Source organism: Quercus lobata, chromosome 10 (genome assembly GCF_001633185.2).
Source record: "Quercus lobata isolate SW786 chromosome 10, ValleyOak3.0 Primary Assembly, whole genome shotgun sequence".
Classification (NCBI taxonomy): domain Eukaryota; kingdom Viridiplantae; phylum Streptophyta; class Magnoliopsida; order Fagales; family Fagaceae; genus Quercus; species Quercus lobata.
Genome location: NC_044913.1, coordinates 58,247,699 through 58,267,061, shown reverse-complemented (window position 1 = coordinate 58,267,061; position 19,363 = coordinate 58,247,699). Strand labels below are relative to the sequence as shown.

Sequence of the window (19,363 nt, the reverse complement as noted above, 5' to 3'; positions counted from 1 at the left end):
ATTATTTTTAATTACGTTTTTATTTTTTTATCTAATTAAAATTAATAAATTAATTTTTAAAATTTATATGCTGATTTGTCTTGGTGATGTGGCATTTTTTATAATATTTTAATTGCTCCAGCTGCCACCTCAGCTATTTCTGTTGTTTGACTGATGGAAAGGACGAAAATAACACGTGTTAATTGGTTTTAGGGACTAAAAGCAGAAAAAATAAAATGTAGGGACTAAAATAGAAAAATGTCAAAATATAAGGACTAAAAGAGCATTTACGCCAAAAAAGAACTTAAAAAAAAAAAAGAACATCCTCTGTTTTAGTGGTTCATTTATTACAACTTGTCCACGTAAACTCAGAAGGCAAAATGATTTTTGAATTGTTTAGCCTTCGAGTTCTTTTTAGTTTTTCTATCTTTTAATAAAATAATAATAAAATAAATAAATAAATAATCAATCTTCTTCTTCCCTTCAAAAAAAAAAAAAAAAATCATGTTCTTTGTATTCACTTGTTTACTTTAAAATTTAAATAAAATAAAATCTTCATCCCACATCAGGTTAGAAAGAGGAGGAAATATATCTTGTTTTAGGTGATACTTTATCTCTCACATAGTGGATAGGATCCATCAACTGAGGAGAAGAAACATACCCCATAACAGGGTGTATTTTTTTCTAGGTAGAGAGGATGAGTTTATAATGTTCAAGAGTCAAGACTAGAAGATCAAATCAATTTGCAGGTTGATGACCATTTGAGAGTGCTCTCGTGCCTGAGTGCATGTGGAAGCAGTGAAGGTCCTGCAGGTTTTTCCTTGCAAGAGTGAAGTGGTTCTCGTTCCTTTGAACGTGGGACCAGCTGAGGTTTGTGTGTGATGGCTGAAGAGTTAGAAGAGCTGTGGAAGAAGTTATCCTTCACTGAGGAGGAGGATGAAAGCATAGTTTTAGGAAGTAGTACGACAGAAGCTGCTAAGGCGATAGGAAAAAATTGTCTCGTTATGAAGGTGCTCTCCACAAAGAGCATAACCATTGAGGCACTTAGAAAGAACCTCAGAATGGTCTGGAAACCAAGTAAGAGTGTCCAGATAAACGAGGTGGAGGATGAGTTATATCTTGTGGAGTTTGGGGATGGGAGGGATAAGAAAAGAATATTGGAGATGTGTCCTTGGACGTATGAGAAGTCCCTGATCTTGTTAAAGGAGTTTGAAGGTGAGCAGGTCCCTAAGGATATCTCCTTGTGGCAGTCTCCGTTCTGGGTGCAGATACACAATCTCCCGTTAAAGAGTAGAACTAGAGAAACGGGGCGGGTGATAGGGACAAGTTTGGGTGAGGTGATGGATGTGGACGTTTCGGAATCGGGAGTTAACTGGGGTAAGTATCTACGGGTAAGGGTGATGATGGACGTTACGAAAAAATTAGTGAGAGGGAAGAGGATTGTCATTGAGGGAGGGGAGCAACGGTGGATAACGTTCAAATACGAGAGGTTACCAAATTTTTGTTACAAGTGTGGCCTGCTTAACCACGGGGTCAAGGATTGCAAGGAAGAGAATGGCTCAGGTGCTAATATGGAGCATAACAATCTCCAGTACGGGGCGTGGATGCGGGGTGAGGTGCCAAGAAAAGGTGGAGGAGACTTCACAAGGTTTGGACTTGAGGATGAGCGGTTCAGTAAGGGTGGTCCGGTGCGTAACTCGGTGGGGGGTCAAATGCCTCTAAAAGAAACGCCGGACGAACGGCGGGAGGTGGGAAATGTGCCCGAGTCAACAACGCCAGTAACAGAGCTTTAGGCAAAAAAGAATGAGACAAAAACAGGGGATCAGGAGTGTCTGGAGCAAAAGGGTAATCATGAGAAGGGAATGGGCAGAAGTCTCGAAGGGCTGCATGAAGGTATCTTTCCTTCCTCGAGTAAGGAAAAATTGGAAGCAGGAGTAGGTCAAAAAGAGTTAGAAGAAGGGTTGCAGGAGGTGACAGGGACGTGCCATGGGCTAGAAAACAAATTTGACTTTAAAATGGAACCAAATGGGGAAGGAAAAACAGGTGTAGGCTGTGGGGGAAATGGGCCCGGCCCAATGGCATTATGTTTTGATGAGCAAATGGGCTGGGTTGCAGAACCTTTGGGCCCAAAAAGTGGCCACTGGAAGAGGTTGGCCAGGGAAGTCCGTGTAGACATTTCGGAGAAGGAGAAGGGCCCAATGTCGAAGAAAAGAGAGAATCCCACACCCATTCAAGACCTGGAACCAAACAACAAAACTCAGAAAAGAACAAAAGTTTCTGCCCAAAACAAAACACACAGCACAAAACTTGATACGGATGGCGATGAGGCGGTGGCTGCGGAGCAGCACCGCCGAGCCCAATGAGGGTGTTATCATGGAACTGTCGGGGTTTAGGGTCATCCCCAGCAGTCCGGCTTCTCTCCGACAAAGTGAAGTCAAAAAACCCAACTTTGGTGTTCCTTATGGAAACCAAAGCCGGAGTGAATCGGATGAAAGGTTTACGGCAGAAGTTGGAATTAACACAGGGTATTACGGTACCAAGTGATGGACGAAGCGGGGGCCTGGCGATGATGTGGCATGAGGGTGAGGCAGTGTGCTTGAAGAGCTGCTCAAATACCCACATCGATGTGGTGGTGCAAGGTGAAGGCGGGGCAAATCCGTGGAGGGCAACAGGTTTTTACGGCCACCCCGACGTTAGTAAAAGGTACATTTCTTGGGATCTTTTGGTGGCTCTGAAAAATCAGTGTGACATGCCTTGGGTGGTATTTGGGGATTTCAACGAAATCACTCATCCCGATGAAAAGCTGGGTTGGTTGGACCGGGATGCAATCCAAATGCAAAATTTTAGGAATTTTTTGAGTTATTGTGGATTGTTTGATCTGGGTTTTGTGGGGCAACGATTCACGTGGTGCAATGAAAGGTTTGGGGAGCAGAGAACGTTGGTGAGATTAGATAGGATGCTGGCCAATGAGAAATGGCTTGGGAATTTTCCAACGGCACAGGTCCGGCATGTCTCTATGGCAGCATCAGACCACTGTTTGCTTGACTTGTCGCTTAGGAAGAGTAGTCCCTCAAAGCCGAAGAAAAGGAGATTTGTGTTTGAGGCGATGTGGGTTAGGGACGAAAGGTGTAGAGAAGTGATCGACTCAGCGTGGGAGTCTTACCAGGACGTTACAAAAGATAGCATTGTCGACAAAATCATAAGATGTCAAGCACAACTTAAATGGTGGAACCAGCGAGAGTTCGGGAATGTGAATACAAGGTTGAAAAATTTAAAGGAAAGATTGCAATTCCTAGAAGCACAGAATCTGCTCAATGAGACAGCAAGCGAAATCCGTGGATTGAGGAAAGAAATAAATGAGACATTGCAAAGAGAGGAAGTGATGTGGAATCAAAGGTCAAGGGCACTTTGGCTGAAGTGTGGGGATAGAAATACGAAGTTTTTTCATGCAGCTGCTTCTCAACGAAGAAAGAAAAATAGGATTGATGGGATTACTGAAGAAGGGGTTCGGTATGAGAGGCAGGAGGATATTGAGAGGGTGATTCTTGGGTACTTCTCAAACATTTTTAGCTCGAACCAACCAAGCTCTTTTGATGCATGTTTGAGTGCAGTGATGCCTCGGGTCACCCAAGAAATGAACTGTGAATTGTCGAGACCTTTTAGGGAGGAAGAGATTAGAGTGGCATTGAACCAGATGCACCCAACAAAGGCTCCCGGCCCCGACGGTATGTCTCCAATTTTTTTCCAAAAATATTGGGATGTGGTGGGTCAGTCTGTAGTCAATTGTGTTCTCAATATTCTGAATACAGGTGTTATGCCGAAGGGCTTAAACGAAACATATATCTGTCTTATCCCAAAAGTTGATTGTCCTCAAAATATTACTGAATTTAGACCAATAAGCTTATGTAATGTTGTGTACAAAATTGTTTCCAAAGTTCTTGCGAACAGGTTGAAGAAGATCCTACCGGCTGTGATAGATGAGTCTCAAAGCGCATTTGTCCCGGGAAGGCAGATCACAGATAATGTGTTAGTGGCATTTGAGACGATGCATTGTATCAATCAAAGGAGGAAAGGCAAAAAAGGTCTGATGGCTATTAAGCTCGACATGAGCAAAGCCTATGATAGGGTCGAGTGGGCTTTTTTGGAGGCAATAATGAGGAGATTGGGTTTTCAGGAAGGGTGGATCAGGCTGATCATGGTGTGTGTATCCACAGTTTCCTATTCTGTGCTAATCAATGGGGAACCAAAAGGCAATATCATTCCAACAAGGGGGCTGCGACAAGGGGATCCGATATCCCCCTACCTTTTTCTACTGTGTGCTGAAGGCTTAACAGCTATGTTGAGAAGGGAGGAGAGGGAAGGGCTGATAAGCGGAATCTCAGTGTGTCGAGGGGCACCTAGGATCTCTCACCTCTTGTTTGCCGATGATTGTATAATTTTTGGGGAGGCATGTGTAAAGGAAGGAAATAGGGTGCTAAAGGTTCTATCAGACTATGAAAAGGAGTCGGGGCAAAAATTGAACAGAGAGAAGACGTCACTCTTCTTTAGCAAGAATACATGTGGAGCTGTCCAAGAGGAAATAAAAACTAGCTTTGGGGCACAAATTATTCATAAGCATGAAAGGTATTTGGGATTGCCTACCCTAGTGGGGAGGGGAAAAAAGAAGGCGTTTAACCGTATAAAGGATCAAGTTGGGAGGCGGATAGAGGGGTGGAAGGGTAAGTTGCTATCTGCAATAGGAAGAGAGATTCTTATTAAAGCGGTGGCTCAAGCAACAACGACGTATACTATGAGTTGCTTTAAACTTCCGGATTCCTTGTGCAAAGAGTTAAACTCCATGGTTAGCCAATTTTGGTGGGGGCAAAGAGACAAAGAAAGGAAGATGGCGTGGATGTCTTGGGAGAGGCTTTGCACACCAAAATCGGAAGGTGGAATGGGGTTTAAAGATTTAAGGGCCTTTAATATGGCGCTTCTTGCAAAGCAAGGGTGGCGGCTTAAGCAAAATCCAAATTCTCTTTCCCATAGAGTGTTTAAAGCCAAGTACTTTGCGGGGTGTTCATTCATGGAGGCACAGGTAGGAAAGAAGCCATCCTACGTATGGAGGAGTATCATGGCAGCAAGGGAAACCATCGAAGTTGGCTCGAGGTGGATTGTGGGGAATGGAAAAAGCGTGAAGATTTGGCGTGATAGGTGGCTGCCTTCACCAGAGACATTCAAAGTGACGAGTCCCAAAGGACTGAGCACGGAGCTGGAGAGGGTGGATCAACTCATTGACAGTGAGTATGGAGGGTGGAAAACAGATTTGATCAAAAAGACGTTCTTTCCTCTGGATGCGGAAAAAATCCTTAGTATCCCATTGAGCCCACGGCTGCTAGAGGACTCTGAGGTGTGGGCTTGGTCAAAAAATGGCCTTTTTACGGTTAGGAGTGCTTATGGGGTGGCCTTAAAGCTGTTGCAAAAGTCAGGTTCCTCCTTAGAAAGAGGAGAAGGGTCGGATAAAGATAAAATGTCTCAGTTTTGGCAAGGAATTTGGAAGCTGGAATGTCCAAATAAAGTAAAACATTTCTTTTGGAGGGCTTGTAGGGATATCTTGCCAACTAAATTCCTTTTGGCTGCAAGGAAAGTATGTACTGATGACAGGTGTGACATGTGTGGTGGCTGTGAGTCTTCTGGTCACATCTTATGGGACTGCAAGTTTGCAAAGGAGGTTTGGAGGGAAGCTGAGCTCGGGCTGCCTGTGCTAAATCACCCAATAAGGGATTTTGTGGATGTGGTTTGGGCTTTGAGAGAAAGAAAGGTGGATTTGGATTGGGTTTCTTTTGCCATTACGGCGTGGCTCATTTGGAACAATAGAAATAGTTTCAAACATGAGGGGAAGTCCAAAGAGGCGAAGAGAATTGCTAAGGAAGCCCGTGAGTTGGTGGAGGAAGTGCAAGAAAGTCAGAATCCAAGTTCGCAGAGAATGGCATTGGGCTGCAACCAATGGAGACCTCCGTCGAAGGGGAGGTTTAAGGTAAATGTGGATGGGGCAGTATTCGCGAAGATAGGGTGTTGTGGTGTTGGGGTGGTCATTAGAAATGAGGAAGGACTGTTAATGGGGGCATTGAGTAAAAAAGTTCATTTCCCCCTTGGGGCCATGGAGGTTGAAGCAATGGCGATGGAGGAGGGAATTCAGCTGGCTAGGGACTTAGGACTGAAGGATATTGATATGGAAAGTGATGCTCAATTGGTAGTGTTGGCTGTTGGAGGAACTGACCCAGGCCCGTGCTCAATACAGAAAATTGTGGAAGGGGCGAAACAGGGGCTGTCTGCTTTCAGCTCGTGGAGTTGTTCTCATGTGCGCAGACAGAGCAATATGGCTGCTCATCTTATGGCTAAGGAAGCTAGTAATGTACAAGAATGTCTAATTTGGGTGGAAGATACCCCCAGTGTTATTGTTTCTCAAATTCATATGGATGTTACTGCATTGGACAGTTGTCCTAAGTAATGAAAGTTAAGTACTGGTTTTCTATCAAAAAAAAAAAAAAAAGAGTCAAGACTAGAAAGTTTAGAACAACTTGTTTTTTTTGAAGAAGTTTAGAACAACTTGTCTTGACTTTTGAGCTAGGCAGAAATAGGAAAAAGGTCATATGGTCTCAAACCTCGTTAGTAAAAGTTGGCGTGTCAATTTTTTTTTTTTTATAGCTCCAAAAAGATTCACTCAGTTTTTGGGTAAAAGTTAACTTAGCTGTCCAAAAAAGTAGGATATAATTAATGGTACCTCTTTCTTCTGCGCACTAGCTTTAATTTTTTTAAAGGAAAGGTTAGCAAACACCTTACCGTATCTGTTAAGAATAATTTAATTTCGAATCCACATAATAAAAAATTAGTATAAATTGATGAGGTGACTGTAAACAATGTTATTAATTCCGTTTTGAACCATGTTTCGATTTGTCTAGTGGAACGAAATATTTCGGTATCAACTTATTCCGGCGTACCGTTTTAGGGTGTTTCGGGTTCCTAAAAAAAAAAATATATATATATATATATATATGTGTGTGTGTGTGTGTGTGTGTGTGTGTGTGTGTATGGGGGTATATATAACTAGACATTATCACTATTATATAAAGTAATGAATTTTATTTTATTTAAAAAAAAATCTTAAATAAAATGGGATTAAAAAAATATTTATTTATAATTTTTCTACAAATAATACAATAAATATAGTGTGTAAACTTTCACCTTAAAAAAAATTAAGTGAAGTGGATTAAAAAAATTATGTAAATATTTTTTAACTTTTTACTTGTGGCATTGTTGTAAATAACTAAGTATCTATGAATAGTTTTTTAAGTAGGAAATTTCCTAGAAGTTTCCTTACCATTTCCATTAGCCCACATGTTTTTTTCCACTTATCATTTCCTCTTTCATCTGATCTCCTCCTTTCTTCTACAATTCTACTTCACAAACTTCTCCGCTTTTTGTCTTCTTCTTTTTTTTAATGCATCCTTAAGTCTTAACTCTTCCTCACACAAACAAAAGCTGGAGCTTAACACGCCCAACAGGTAAGTGTTCTCCAGCAAAGGAAATGTCAACAACAGTGAAGTATGGTGGCTCAAAGCAACAAGGATGAAGCTCAAGGAGAAACAATGGCTTTGATTTCAGAAATAGTGGCTTTGTCCATGACTTGAATTTTTTTTTTTTCTTCTTCTTCAATCTGATGTGAATCTTATCTTTTTTTTTTTTTTTTTTTTTTTTTTTTTTTTTTTTTTAATCTTTGTGAACTGTGAAGTGTGAAGCAAACCCAAAACACATACCGGCCAAATCTTTAGTTTCGGCCGGTATTTGCTGAAACACATCGGAATGACCGAAATCCCTCAAAACTGGTCGGATTTTGACCCGAGGTGGAACAAAGGGTATTTCGGTTCCGGATTGTATACTGGTACGAGAAATTCTTGCCGGTCTGGCCGAAACGGAATGGAATTCATAACAATGACTGTAAATAGTATTAAAATAACAAGTGAAACTTAAAAAGTTAATTTTATTGACTCTACACTCTATAAAATTGGTAAAAAATCTAACGTTAAAATAAAATGATTTGACAAAAATTTGTTTCTTAATGGGCACCTTACAGTGTATATTGACTTCGTTTACACTACCCTTTTTTAATAGGAATGTGGGGTATTTTAGTTGTGTACATGGGGGAGTAGGAAGTTTTATTAAACATGGAGTAGTTTTATAGAACATGGAGTCAGGATAGGGTTTTTTATTTTTAAATTTTTGTCGATTTATGGTTTTAATTTCAATTTTTATGTTTTAAAAATAAGCTTAAGTTAATTAAATTAGAAGTATTTTTGAAAATCAAAAATACTATAATTAATTTTCTGAATCTTTCTTAATATACTGAGATTAAATGGTTTTTAAACGGGTGGCACTGAAACCATAGTAAAATACAAAAATATGTTGAAAAAGACAAATGAGCCACGTCCACTCTCCAATCACAATGGAAACTACAAATTTGAAATGACTAGACATACAAACAAACGATCTGCCGTGTCACTATAATATATATATATATATATATATATATATATATTTGCCGTTTGGAGTGTACGTCTACAAGCTTGCGTTTTCAGTTTTTTTTTTTCTTTTTTTTCCTACGCGTGAACGGTAATATCATCGTGGGCTCATTGTGTAAAGACAAAAATCACTGTTTACATACTATTTATCACTATTTATAGTATTGTTCATGCATTAAAAAATATTAAATCTCACGATACTATTCACACATTTAAAAATTGTTTTACTATAATATTTTCAATTTTTAGTTTTCAATTTTTCAGTTTTAGCACCAATAAGTTCAATCCAAAAGTCTGGTGCAAATTCTTCAAACGCAAATTGTCAAAAAATTTCTTCCTCCAACTTCTTGAGAACTGAGACTAAGAGAGCATTAGAGAAAAATGGAGAGGGAAACTCATATCCTAGTGATTCCTTGTCCCCTACATGGTCAAATAAATCCAAGCGCCTAGCCTCAAAGGGTCCTGAAGTCACATTTGTCACTACGACTTCTATCAGCAAGTCTGTACAAGCCCAAGCCAGAAGCTCTGTCAACTTTGAGATCATCTCAGATGGCTCTGAGGAAGTCGAAAATCTGGAAACCATAGATGAAAGTTTCCAGCGTTTCAACTCAAAAGTCTCAGAAAGCTTAGCAAAGCTCATCCAAATACCCTCCAAAGTTTCTTGTGTATGATTCACTTATGCTATGGGCTTTAAACATTGCTCGACAACTTGACATAGATGGAGCACCATTTTTCACTCAGTTATGTGTGGTTAATGCCATCTATTATCATGCACATCAAGGAGAAATTAAGATGCCCTTAGAAGAAGGGTCTTTAATATCATTGCCTTCGATACCATCACTAGGGAGCAATGATCTGCCTTCATTTCTTTGTGACACAGGCTTGTATGCAGCTCTACATGCATTTAAATAATATGAAAAGAGGAAGTACCATTTGAGTTAGAATCAATGGACATTACCAAACACAACATATACATTTCCTTTATAATTTTAGATTCTATTTGTAATACTGCTATCCTCTCCATTTTTAGTTAACGATTTTTTTATATCAATGACCAAAGATGGCATGGTATAGGATATCTTAATACTTCTTTCTCATCTTCTTTTATTTTTCTTTTCCATGGTTTTGTTAAACATGTATGATTCTACTTTCTAAATTCCTTTAGGTAATAAATTGGATGGCAAGCCAATGGCCTATTATAACAATTGTACCAATACTACAACAAAAGTGGACTATGGTGACAAAACCTTTCGTCAACAATATATCCTTATTTCGTCACTAAATACATATGGTGATGAAATGGTGACGAAACAGCATTCGTCACCTAAGCTCCGTCACAGAATGTATTGGTGACGAAAATGTTTCATCACCAATATAAAAATGATAGGTGATGAAATTTTTTCGTCACCAATAAAAAATGATAGGTGACAAGTTTTTTGTCACCTAATATTTTCGTCACTAAGCCTTATTTTCAGTGACGGAATATTTCGTCACCAATTTTTTTTTTTTTTTTCCCAATTTCAATCGATTAGGTGACGAAGTTTTGTGTCACCGATTTTTTTTTTAAGTTCAATAGATCAGGTGACGAATTCTTTTGTCACCAATTTCTGCTTATAGTCAGATATGGCGACAAAAATTGTCACCAATTTTATTTTTCTATTAATATTCTTTACATTTACTTGACATTACATTAACCTGTTCATTTCTAACCAAATCCATAATAATAATAATAATAATAATAAATAAATAAATAAACTTCTATTCATTTCTAACCAAATCCATAAAAAAAAACATCCATACAATCTAAAAATGTAATAAAGATGTTCACAAAGTAATTACAACCATTTAGATACAAATGATGTCTTAGCTTCCAAACTTTACAAAAAATATTTGAGTTCAAGTAGTCCCACAAAAGCTATCTTTTTGCCACCAATCCTATATCTACACAAGTATAAAGGAAAATATATCAATAACAAACTTGACTGCAAACCTATATCCCTGATAAGATGTACTACAACAAAAAAAGATTATTATTAGTAAGACAATGCAGAAAATATCCACAGAATACCCAATAACAAACTAGACAAAATAATCATAATGCAGCATCATATGAAGCTAAACTATCAAAGAAAGAAGACCCACAACATGATCATCAAATAAAAACCATACCCACATTACAAACCATGGAGAAATCACAAAGAATGCAAAAAAAACCCAATTAAAACATAACAAATAAAGTGAAATCCAAAACAAAAACCCAGCCACCATCATAAACACAAACCCAACCACAACAATGAATAAAAAATCCAGCCAACACTATTTAAAAAAAAAAAAAAAAAAAAACTAGCCACCACCATTAAACAAAAACCATAGCCACCATCATAAACAAAAAAACCCACCACCACCATTAAACAAAAAACACAACCACCACCATTAACACAAAAACCTAGCCACTATCATAAACAAAAAACCCAGCCATCACAATAAACAAAAAACTCAGCCACCACCATACACTATAAGAAATCTGGGTTTAGGCGACGTTTGTAAAACGTCACTAAAAACCCAAAAAAGTCACTATAGACACAAAATGGCCTACAGCGACCTTTTTTTTTGTGACGTTTGAAAACGTCGCAATAGAGCAGTCGCTATAGGTCTATTGCGATGTTTTGAAAAACGTCACTATATGGTACTCTTCATTGGCGTTCAGAAACTTTTAGTGACGTTTTAAATAATATAACATTTTCTTACATAATATAAGAAATTACATTTAGCGACGTTTATAAAACACCGCAAATAATCACACCAATAGCGACGTTTCAAAAACGTCACAAAAGCATTTTCCTTTTGTTTTTTAGTGACGTTTTTAAAACGTCGCAAAACCTACTCATTATTTTTTTAAAAAAATATTAAAAATCTATATAAAACTACTAAAAATTCAACAATAACTAACATATGCTTGCAATAAGCTTGTAATAGATCAAATAGACCTATCATCATTATTCCACAATATCAAATGTCCAATGTTAATGAATCATGGTGCTTGAAAATTTAGTAACAATAAATATATATATATATATATATATATACACATATAAAGATCATTTAGTTGAGATTATTTACACATTAGTGGGTAGTGAGCTTTTTAAAAAAATTAAGTTCAAGCTAGCTAAACCACAAAACTAATAACAAAAAAAATTCAAAATCTACATACTACAGAAAAATTGTAGGAAAAAAAAAAAAAAAACAAGATTTACAAACTTGTACATAAACTTACAATGATTTAGCCTTTGATGCTTAGGACTTTTTGCTCAAAAATCCAAATTTGAATAAGAGTTTTCTGTACCAAACTCCAACCAAAACAAGCAAACAAAAAAAATTAGCACAAAAGTTCCATGACCTATTAAAGAAAAACTAAATCAAAGCAAATTCATAAGCCAAAATACAAAGACTCCATGACCCATTAAAGAAAAATCAAATCAAAGCAAACCCATTAGCCAAAACACAAAGACTTACACTTTAAAGAAACTTGAACACCAAAAAAGAGGGAAAAAAGAATGGTAGTGGCAGAGGTGGTGGCTAGAGAGGGAAGAACTCGTACATGAATGGGTTGGCAGTGGCAACGACGGCGACGGCAATGGCTGGCAATAGCTAAGTGTGAAGAAGTGATAAGGGTGGGAGGGGGGAGAATATAGAAGTGGGAAGGGAATTTTGTTTGAGAAAGAAAAAGAGTGATAAGAAAGAAAAAGGACTGAAAAAAACGTGTAAGGAAAGGAGATCAGAAAAAAAAGAGGACAAAAAGAAGAAACGGTGGGAACTTTCCCACTCAGTGAAATTTTGAACGGGAAGAGGATAAAAATTTTGGAGAAACATATAGCGACGTTTTTGAAAACGTTGCTATTTGTTTCCCCAAAATCTTTTTGAAAATATGGTGGGAGTTCTTTAAAAACTATAGCGACGTTTTTAGAAAACGTCGCTATAAACAAAAAAAGGCCGCTAAAACAGTACCTTTTGCGGCGTTTTAAGAAACGCTGCTATTGTTTTGGGTTACAACGACGTTTTAGAAAAAACGTCGCGAAAGGATCACTCTTTAGCAGCGTTTTTTAAAAACATCACAATTTACTACTTATAGTGGCGAATTTAAAAACGTCGCTAAAAAAAACGCCGCCTAAACCCAGATTTCTTGTAGTGATAAACAAAAAAAACCCACAACCACTATTAAACAAAGAACATAGCCACCACCATTAACACAAAAACCCAGCCACTACAATAAACAAAAAAGCACAACCACCACCATTAAAAAAAAAAAGCACAGACACCACCATTAACACAAAACCCAGCCACTACCATAAACAAAAACTCAGCCACTATCATAAACAAGAAACCCACTCACCACCATTAAACAAAAAACCCAGTCATGACCATAAACAAAAAACCTACCCACCACCATAAACAAAAAACTCACCACTACCATTAAACAAAAAACACAGTCACCACCATTAACACAAAGCCCAGCCATCAAAATTAACAAATAACCCACTACCAACATTAATCGTCATATAACACCATGCAAGCCACCTACTTGCTCCAAATCAACGACCCACAAATATATCAAGCATCACCAATTTCATTAAACAAGTTTAAATAAGATTTTCAGTGACGAAAAGTCCAAAAGTCCTATAGTGACAAAACTCATTTCGTCACTGTAGCCTGTCACTAAAAGTCCTGGTGACGAAAAATTTCATCACTAAAAGTCCGATTTGATTTTTTTTTTTTTTTTTTTAACTTTTAGTGACGAAAACGTTTTGTCACTAAATGTTTTCCTCACTAAAAATACTATATAGTGATGAAAATATTTCGTCACTAAAAACACTTTAGTTTACTAAATCATATTTAGTGACGAATAATTTCGTTACTAAAACTATGTTCGGGTACATATAGTGATGAAAAAATTCGTCACTAAAACTATTTTTAAGAAAATCCAGGCACATATAGTGACGACAATTTTCGTCACTAAAACCATTTATTACAAAATTTTGCTATATATAGTGACGAAATTTTCGTCACTAAAACAATTTTTTGTTACTATATTTGTGACGAAAAAATTCGTCACTAAAACTTTTTTTTGTTTTTATTTTTTTCATGACTTTGATATTAACCTATAACCTATCATTACATTATTAAAACCTTACATTTAAATAACACATTTATTTCAACAACACATTTATTTCAACAACACATTTATAAAAAAAGATCCATACATTCCACAAGTAAAAAATAAAACAAGTATCCAATTCAAACTCTTTCCATACAATAATTGTTTGCAATATATACAATAACTCTACATAAACCCTATTTTAGAACTAACGGAAGATGTCCTCATATGTCTTCTAGTAATGCCAAAAGTAAATCCCCTAAAAGCTACCAATAAGAAATCTGCACAAATATAAAAACAATATTTTGTTAAAATCGTAAAGTAAAAACATTAATTATGTTATAAGAAACATTTCTAACAATGCATTAAGAGTAACCACACCAAAAAATTAAAATCACAACTCCTAATGTATAAGTTATAGAAAGCAAATAAAGTACTAACTAAAAAGTGTTTTAACTTGAAGTTGAACCACCCCCATAAGTAAGAGCATCATCATAACCCTTGCTCCTCAAAAAGTTAGGAATATTCTTTTGGACCATACCATGCAAGACACCCGCTTGCTCCAACACAACAACCCACCACAAAACCAATCACAAACATCATAAGTATAATGCTTACAAGTATTGAAATCAAATAAAATATTATTCATCACGTCTAATCAACAATACTAATTCACATTTGCAAGAAATAAAAAACACTCCTAATATATATTTAAACCACCTTATAACACCATACAAGCCACCCGCTTGCTCCAACACAACCCACCACAAAACCAATTTCCAACATCACAAGTATATATAGAGATTTATAAGTTTTTAACTAGAATTTACTTACTTTGCTCAAACTAAGTTTACAACTTAAAAAAAAAAAAATCCAAAGTTAACTTATGTTCTTCACCTTGTTCCACACAATTTCTTCAGCCACAAAAGAGAAAGAGAGCTGGAGATAAAAGAAAGATAACTTTTAGTGAACAGTTAAGTAGACCCAAATTTAAAATACATATTCTTTATTTCCTATTTCTAAACAATGGTATAGCTTAGAATTCAATATTGAAAAGATTGAAACCCCACTTTGTGGTATCAAGTCCCCACATTTCACTTCGTTCATATTGCTAGTAGCCAGACCCAATCATACCTCAAAAATATTCCTAATGTTTAATTAGTCAACATAAAACATGGAGTTAAGTTGCCAAAGGCCCACATCCAACATTTGATAAGCCTCCCAATGATCTAATGGCTGCAGTCATCAACACATTCTAAGTATCAATAGGATTTCACTTGCATGCAACACATAGAACAGTGAAGCTTTACCTCTTGATGGAGACAATGCAAGAATTTCAATAAAAAGATGACTCTCAATCTAGAATACCATAGATTCACATAATAAATAATAAGTAGATAATTGATATAAAGTGATTAGAATTAGGTAACAAAGTTTACACCTTCACTTGTACACTACATATATCTAACACCAGTATGAATGTGGAAACCAAACCAATGATCAAAGAGATAATGAAAAATATGTGCTCAAAACAATGATTAAAGAGATTCAAAGAAGCATTGGTGACTATCCTAATCAATCATCAATGTGAAATGCATGTGATGGGGATTTCCTTATTGGTTGGTTATGGATTTTAATGGTTTAAAAATATTGAGATCACGTTCTCATATGCTCACCAAGGACCTGGATTTGAACCAGCTACAGTGATAACCCAAATTGACTGAATGGAAGGTAAATACAAAATTATGCTCAAAGAAGTTCCTCACAACATTTAAAACACCTTCTTTAGCAAATTTCAATAATTCCAACTCTCTTTTACAGTCTGACAAATCCATACAACAAACAAAGACCAGTCATAGAAAAAGGTATGTAATGTGGTTGATTTCCATCGAATAAATTTGCAATCAGAATCAATTTCCACCTAATAGACATAAACTTGCCAACCAACCATGCCCATTTTGCAATGATCACCATCCACCCATCAACAACTGTGAATTTCCATAACAGAACCAACCCATATATAAAAATCAAAACCCAAATCTCCAAAATGCTTTAAAACAATCAATACTCATTTAATCAATCCAAAATCAAAATGATTTAAAACCCATATATACCTGTTTTCTTCTAGCAAGATTCTTGAACTCTTAAATCTGCAAAACCATCCATTGTCCATACAAATCAAAACCCAGTTCTTTAACATAGTTCAAGTCTATTATGGTTCAAAAGTAATTGAAAATCAGTTATCATAGCAGGAAATCAAGAACTTAAACATTCACAAAACATACATAAAACTTAAAGCAAAAGTTGAGAGAGATTGTCTAACCTTGAAGGCTTGGAGTGAAACTCATAAAGCTTTACACTGAAAAACTAGAGCCTCAAAGTCAAAGATGCTGAAACTAAGATTGAATGTTGAGCATTTCATTTCAAAAAATATTGAATGTTGAAACTATAAAAGAAAGGTTTAAATTTTTAAGTCAAAATATTTGAAAAAGAAAACTCACCGTCGCGAACGGCTAGCAAGCTGAACCGTCACAAACAATTGACGAGTTAAACTGTCGCAAACGGCCGGCGAGCTTCGCGACGAGTTAAACCATCTCGAACGGCTGGCGAGCTTCGTGATGAGCTGAGCCGTCACAAATGGCCAGCGCGCGAAGACCGTCGCGAATAGCCAGCGAGCTTTATGACAAGCTGAATCGTCAGGAACAGTCGGCGAGCTTCGCGACAAGCTGAACTGTCGCAAACGGCCAGCGAACTTCATGAAGGGCTGAACCGTCACAAATGGCTGGCGAGCTTCACGAAGAGCTGAACCATCACGAACCATCGCGAACCATTGTGAGCTGAAGCAAGGATCAGCGAGAATCTGCGATGGTGAGGCTGGGTTTGGCGATAGAGGCTGGGTTTGGCGACGGTGCGACTGGGTTTGGCAACAGTACGACTGGGTTTTGCGACGGTGAGGTAGTGTTTGGCGACGGTGAGGCGAGGATCGGCAATGGTGAGGCGAGGAATGGCGATGGTGAGACAAGGATAGGCAACGGTGAGGCTGGGTTTGCGACGGTGAGAGTGAATCAGCGACGGTGAGAAGTGGTTTCAGTTTGTTTGCTATTTGGAAATATCAAGAGTAGAGTTTTTTGTAAGAATCAGATGAGTGAGGGAAGTTTAACAAAACAAAAAGGGGCTGAATTATATTTTTAGTGTAAAACTTATTGTGATGACTTATATTTCGTCACTATTGACTACCTTTAGCGACGAAAATTAGCTTCGCCGCTGATAATGATACCCATTTTTGTGATTTTGTTTTTAATAACGACTTATTTTTGTCACTATTTATGACTTTCAGCGACAAAATGGGTTTCGTTACTAATAGTATTCTTATTAGCACCTTTAGTGATGAAAATTTTCATCACAAAAAACTTAAACTTTTAGTGACGAAATAATTCGTCACTATAGATGAATTTAGTTTGGCGCCTACATTTTCATTTGGCACCTTTAGTTCAACTCAACATTTAGTGACGAAATTTATTTTTCGTCACTAAATGTTACTAATTTTTTTATATTTAATGACGAAATATAAATTTCGTCACTAAATGGTACTTTTTAGTGACGAAAAAATTTTCCTCACTAAAATTTGTCACTGAAAATACATTTTGTTGTAGTGAGTCTTAAAAGACCAAAAATCCTTACCTCAGCTTATAATCGCCAAAAGCCAAGGAAGCTCAACCCTGCACAAATGAAAGTTCAACACAAAGTTTAATGATCATAAATAATTGTAGGGGCCTTTTTTTGTATGATATGGTATATTGAGCTGCTTCCTGCGGTAATGGGCTGGGCTGCCTCCTGCGGTGATGGGCCCTAGTGTTTCTGAGTAAGGGAGCTGGGGCCGGTCCAATTGTAACTTAACTTGGGCCAGTTTGTGCACAAACTTATACCTTGTCTGCCAGGAGCAAATTTACGGCAAGCAGAATTGTTGCAGACGAGTTACGGCAGACAGATATAATAATAGCTAAAACAGAGTACTTTGACTTATTTAAATAAACGGCTATGTATTTCCTACTAATAAAGCATGATTACAGTCATAATGATATCAATCACAGAGAAGAAATGAAGAAAATAATACTGGCTAATTTAAATGGGCACCCTGTTCACCTCACACTTCATAGGTGGACATCGATACAAAATGTCCACCGTGTGCTTAATGAACATCAAGCAACGAGAAGATGAAACGTTACGAGCCTACATAACTCGTTTCAACAAAGAAGCCCTTTCGATTGATGAAGCTGACGATAAAATACTCATAGCCACGTTCACTAGCGGCCTACGGAAGGGTAAGTTCTTGTTTTCCTTATACAAGAATGACCCAAAAACCATGACAGACGTTCTCTACAGGGCTACCAAGTACATGAATGTGGAAGATGCGATGCTGGCCTACGAGGAAAGGCCTAAGAAGAGGGAAAGGCAGAAGGTCACAAGACAAGATAGGGGGCAAAAGGTCGCTAAAACTAGGGATCAACGTGATGAAAAGCGCTCCAGACCCCCCACCGGAAGATTCACCAATTTCACCCCGTTAACCGCCCCGATCGACCAAGTATTGATGCAAATCAAAGATGAAGAAGCATTGACCTTCCCTGGAAATTTGAAGGAAGACCCCAACAAAAGATCGAGAGAAAAGTATTGTCGCTTTCACTGGGACCACGGGCATGACATAGCTAACTACTATGACCTGAAGTAGCAGATTGAGGCCCTAATCAGGCAGGGGAAACTACAGAGGTTTGTCAGCATGGAAAGAACTGATACGCTGGAGGAACAGGCCCCATGACGGGAGAACGAGCACCCTAGACCACCCATAAGAGACATACGAATGATCGTAGAGGGCACAGTTGCAATCGGATCTTCCAAGAAAGCCTGCAAAACCTACCTTATGATGGTCTATAGCGTCCAACTCACAGGGTCCATACCAAAGGTGCCGTGAAGAGATAACCCCATCATAAACTTTTCAGAGGATGACGCTCGGAGACTTCACCATCCTCATGACGACGCGCTAGTAGTCAGCCTGCAAATTGGGGATTATAACATGCATCGGGTCCTCGTCGACAACGGCGGCTCAGCAGATATCCTGTACTATCCAGTATTCCAGCAGATGATGATTGAAAGGGAATGATTGTCCCTAATGAATGCCCCACTCGTAGGATTTGGGGGTACAAAGGTGTTCCCTTGGGGCGCAATAACGCTAGCTGTGATGGCGGGTGACAATCCTCAGCAGATCACTAAAGAGATAACGTTTCTTATAGTCGATTGCTCGTCCACCTACAACGCCATCCTCGGGTGACCCACCCTCAATTCCTGGAAGGCAGTAACTTCAACATACCACCTGATGATCAAATTTCCGATGGAATATAGGGTAGGAGAACTGCGGGGAAACCAAGTAGCAACACGAGAATGCTATATCGCCATGTTAAAGATGGAGGATTAGTAGTAGACGATGTGTATCGGGAAGTAGCGAGCATTAGCAGAGTTGATTGAAGAGCTAGAAGAAGTAAGACTTGATGACACACGGCCTGAACGGACAACTAAAATCGGCACACTAGCTAGTTGGCCAGTACGCCAGACAATCACGACTTTCCTAAGAAATAACCAAGATGTCTTTGCCTGGAATCATGAAGACATGCCTGGAATCGACCCC

The 19,363-nt window shown here is 37.9% G+C and overlaps 1 protein-coding gene across 1 annotated transcript; it reads left to right on the top strand.

Annotated features, from left to right (window-relative positions):
- The first annotated feature begins 860 nt into the window (after positions 1 to 860).
- Positions 861 to 1,772, top strand: LOC115965077. The gene has a single exon (XM_031084280.1). The coding sequence runs from the start codon at positions 861 to 863 to the stop codon at positions 1,770 to 1,772; it is 912 nt and encodes a 303-aa protein (XP_030940140.1).
- The last annotated feature ends 17,591 nt before the right edge of the window (positions 1,773 to 19,363 follow it).

What these genes read in the sequence shown, in the direction of transcription:
- LOC115965077 (XM_031084280.1), top strand. Translation starts at nt 861, where the DNA reads ATGGCTGAAGAGTTAGAAGAGCTGTGGAAGAAGTTATCCTTCACTGAG.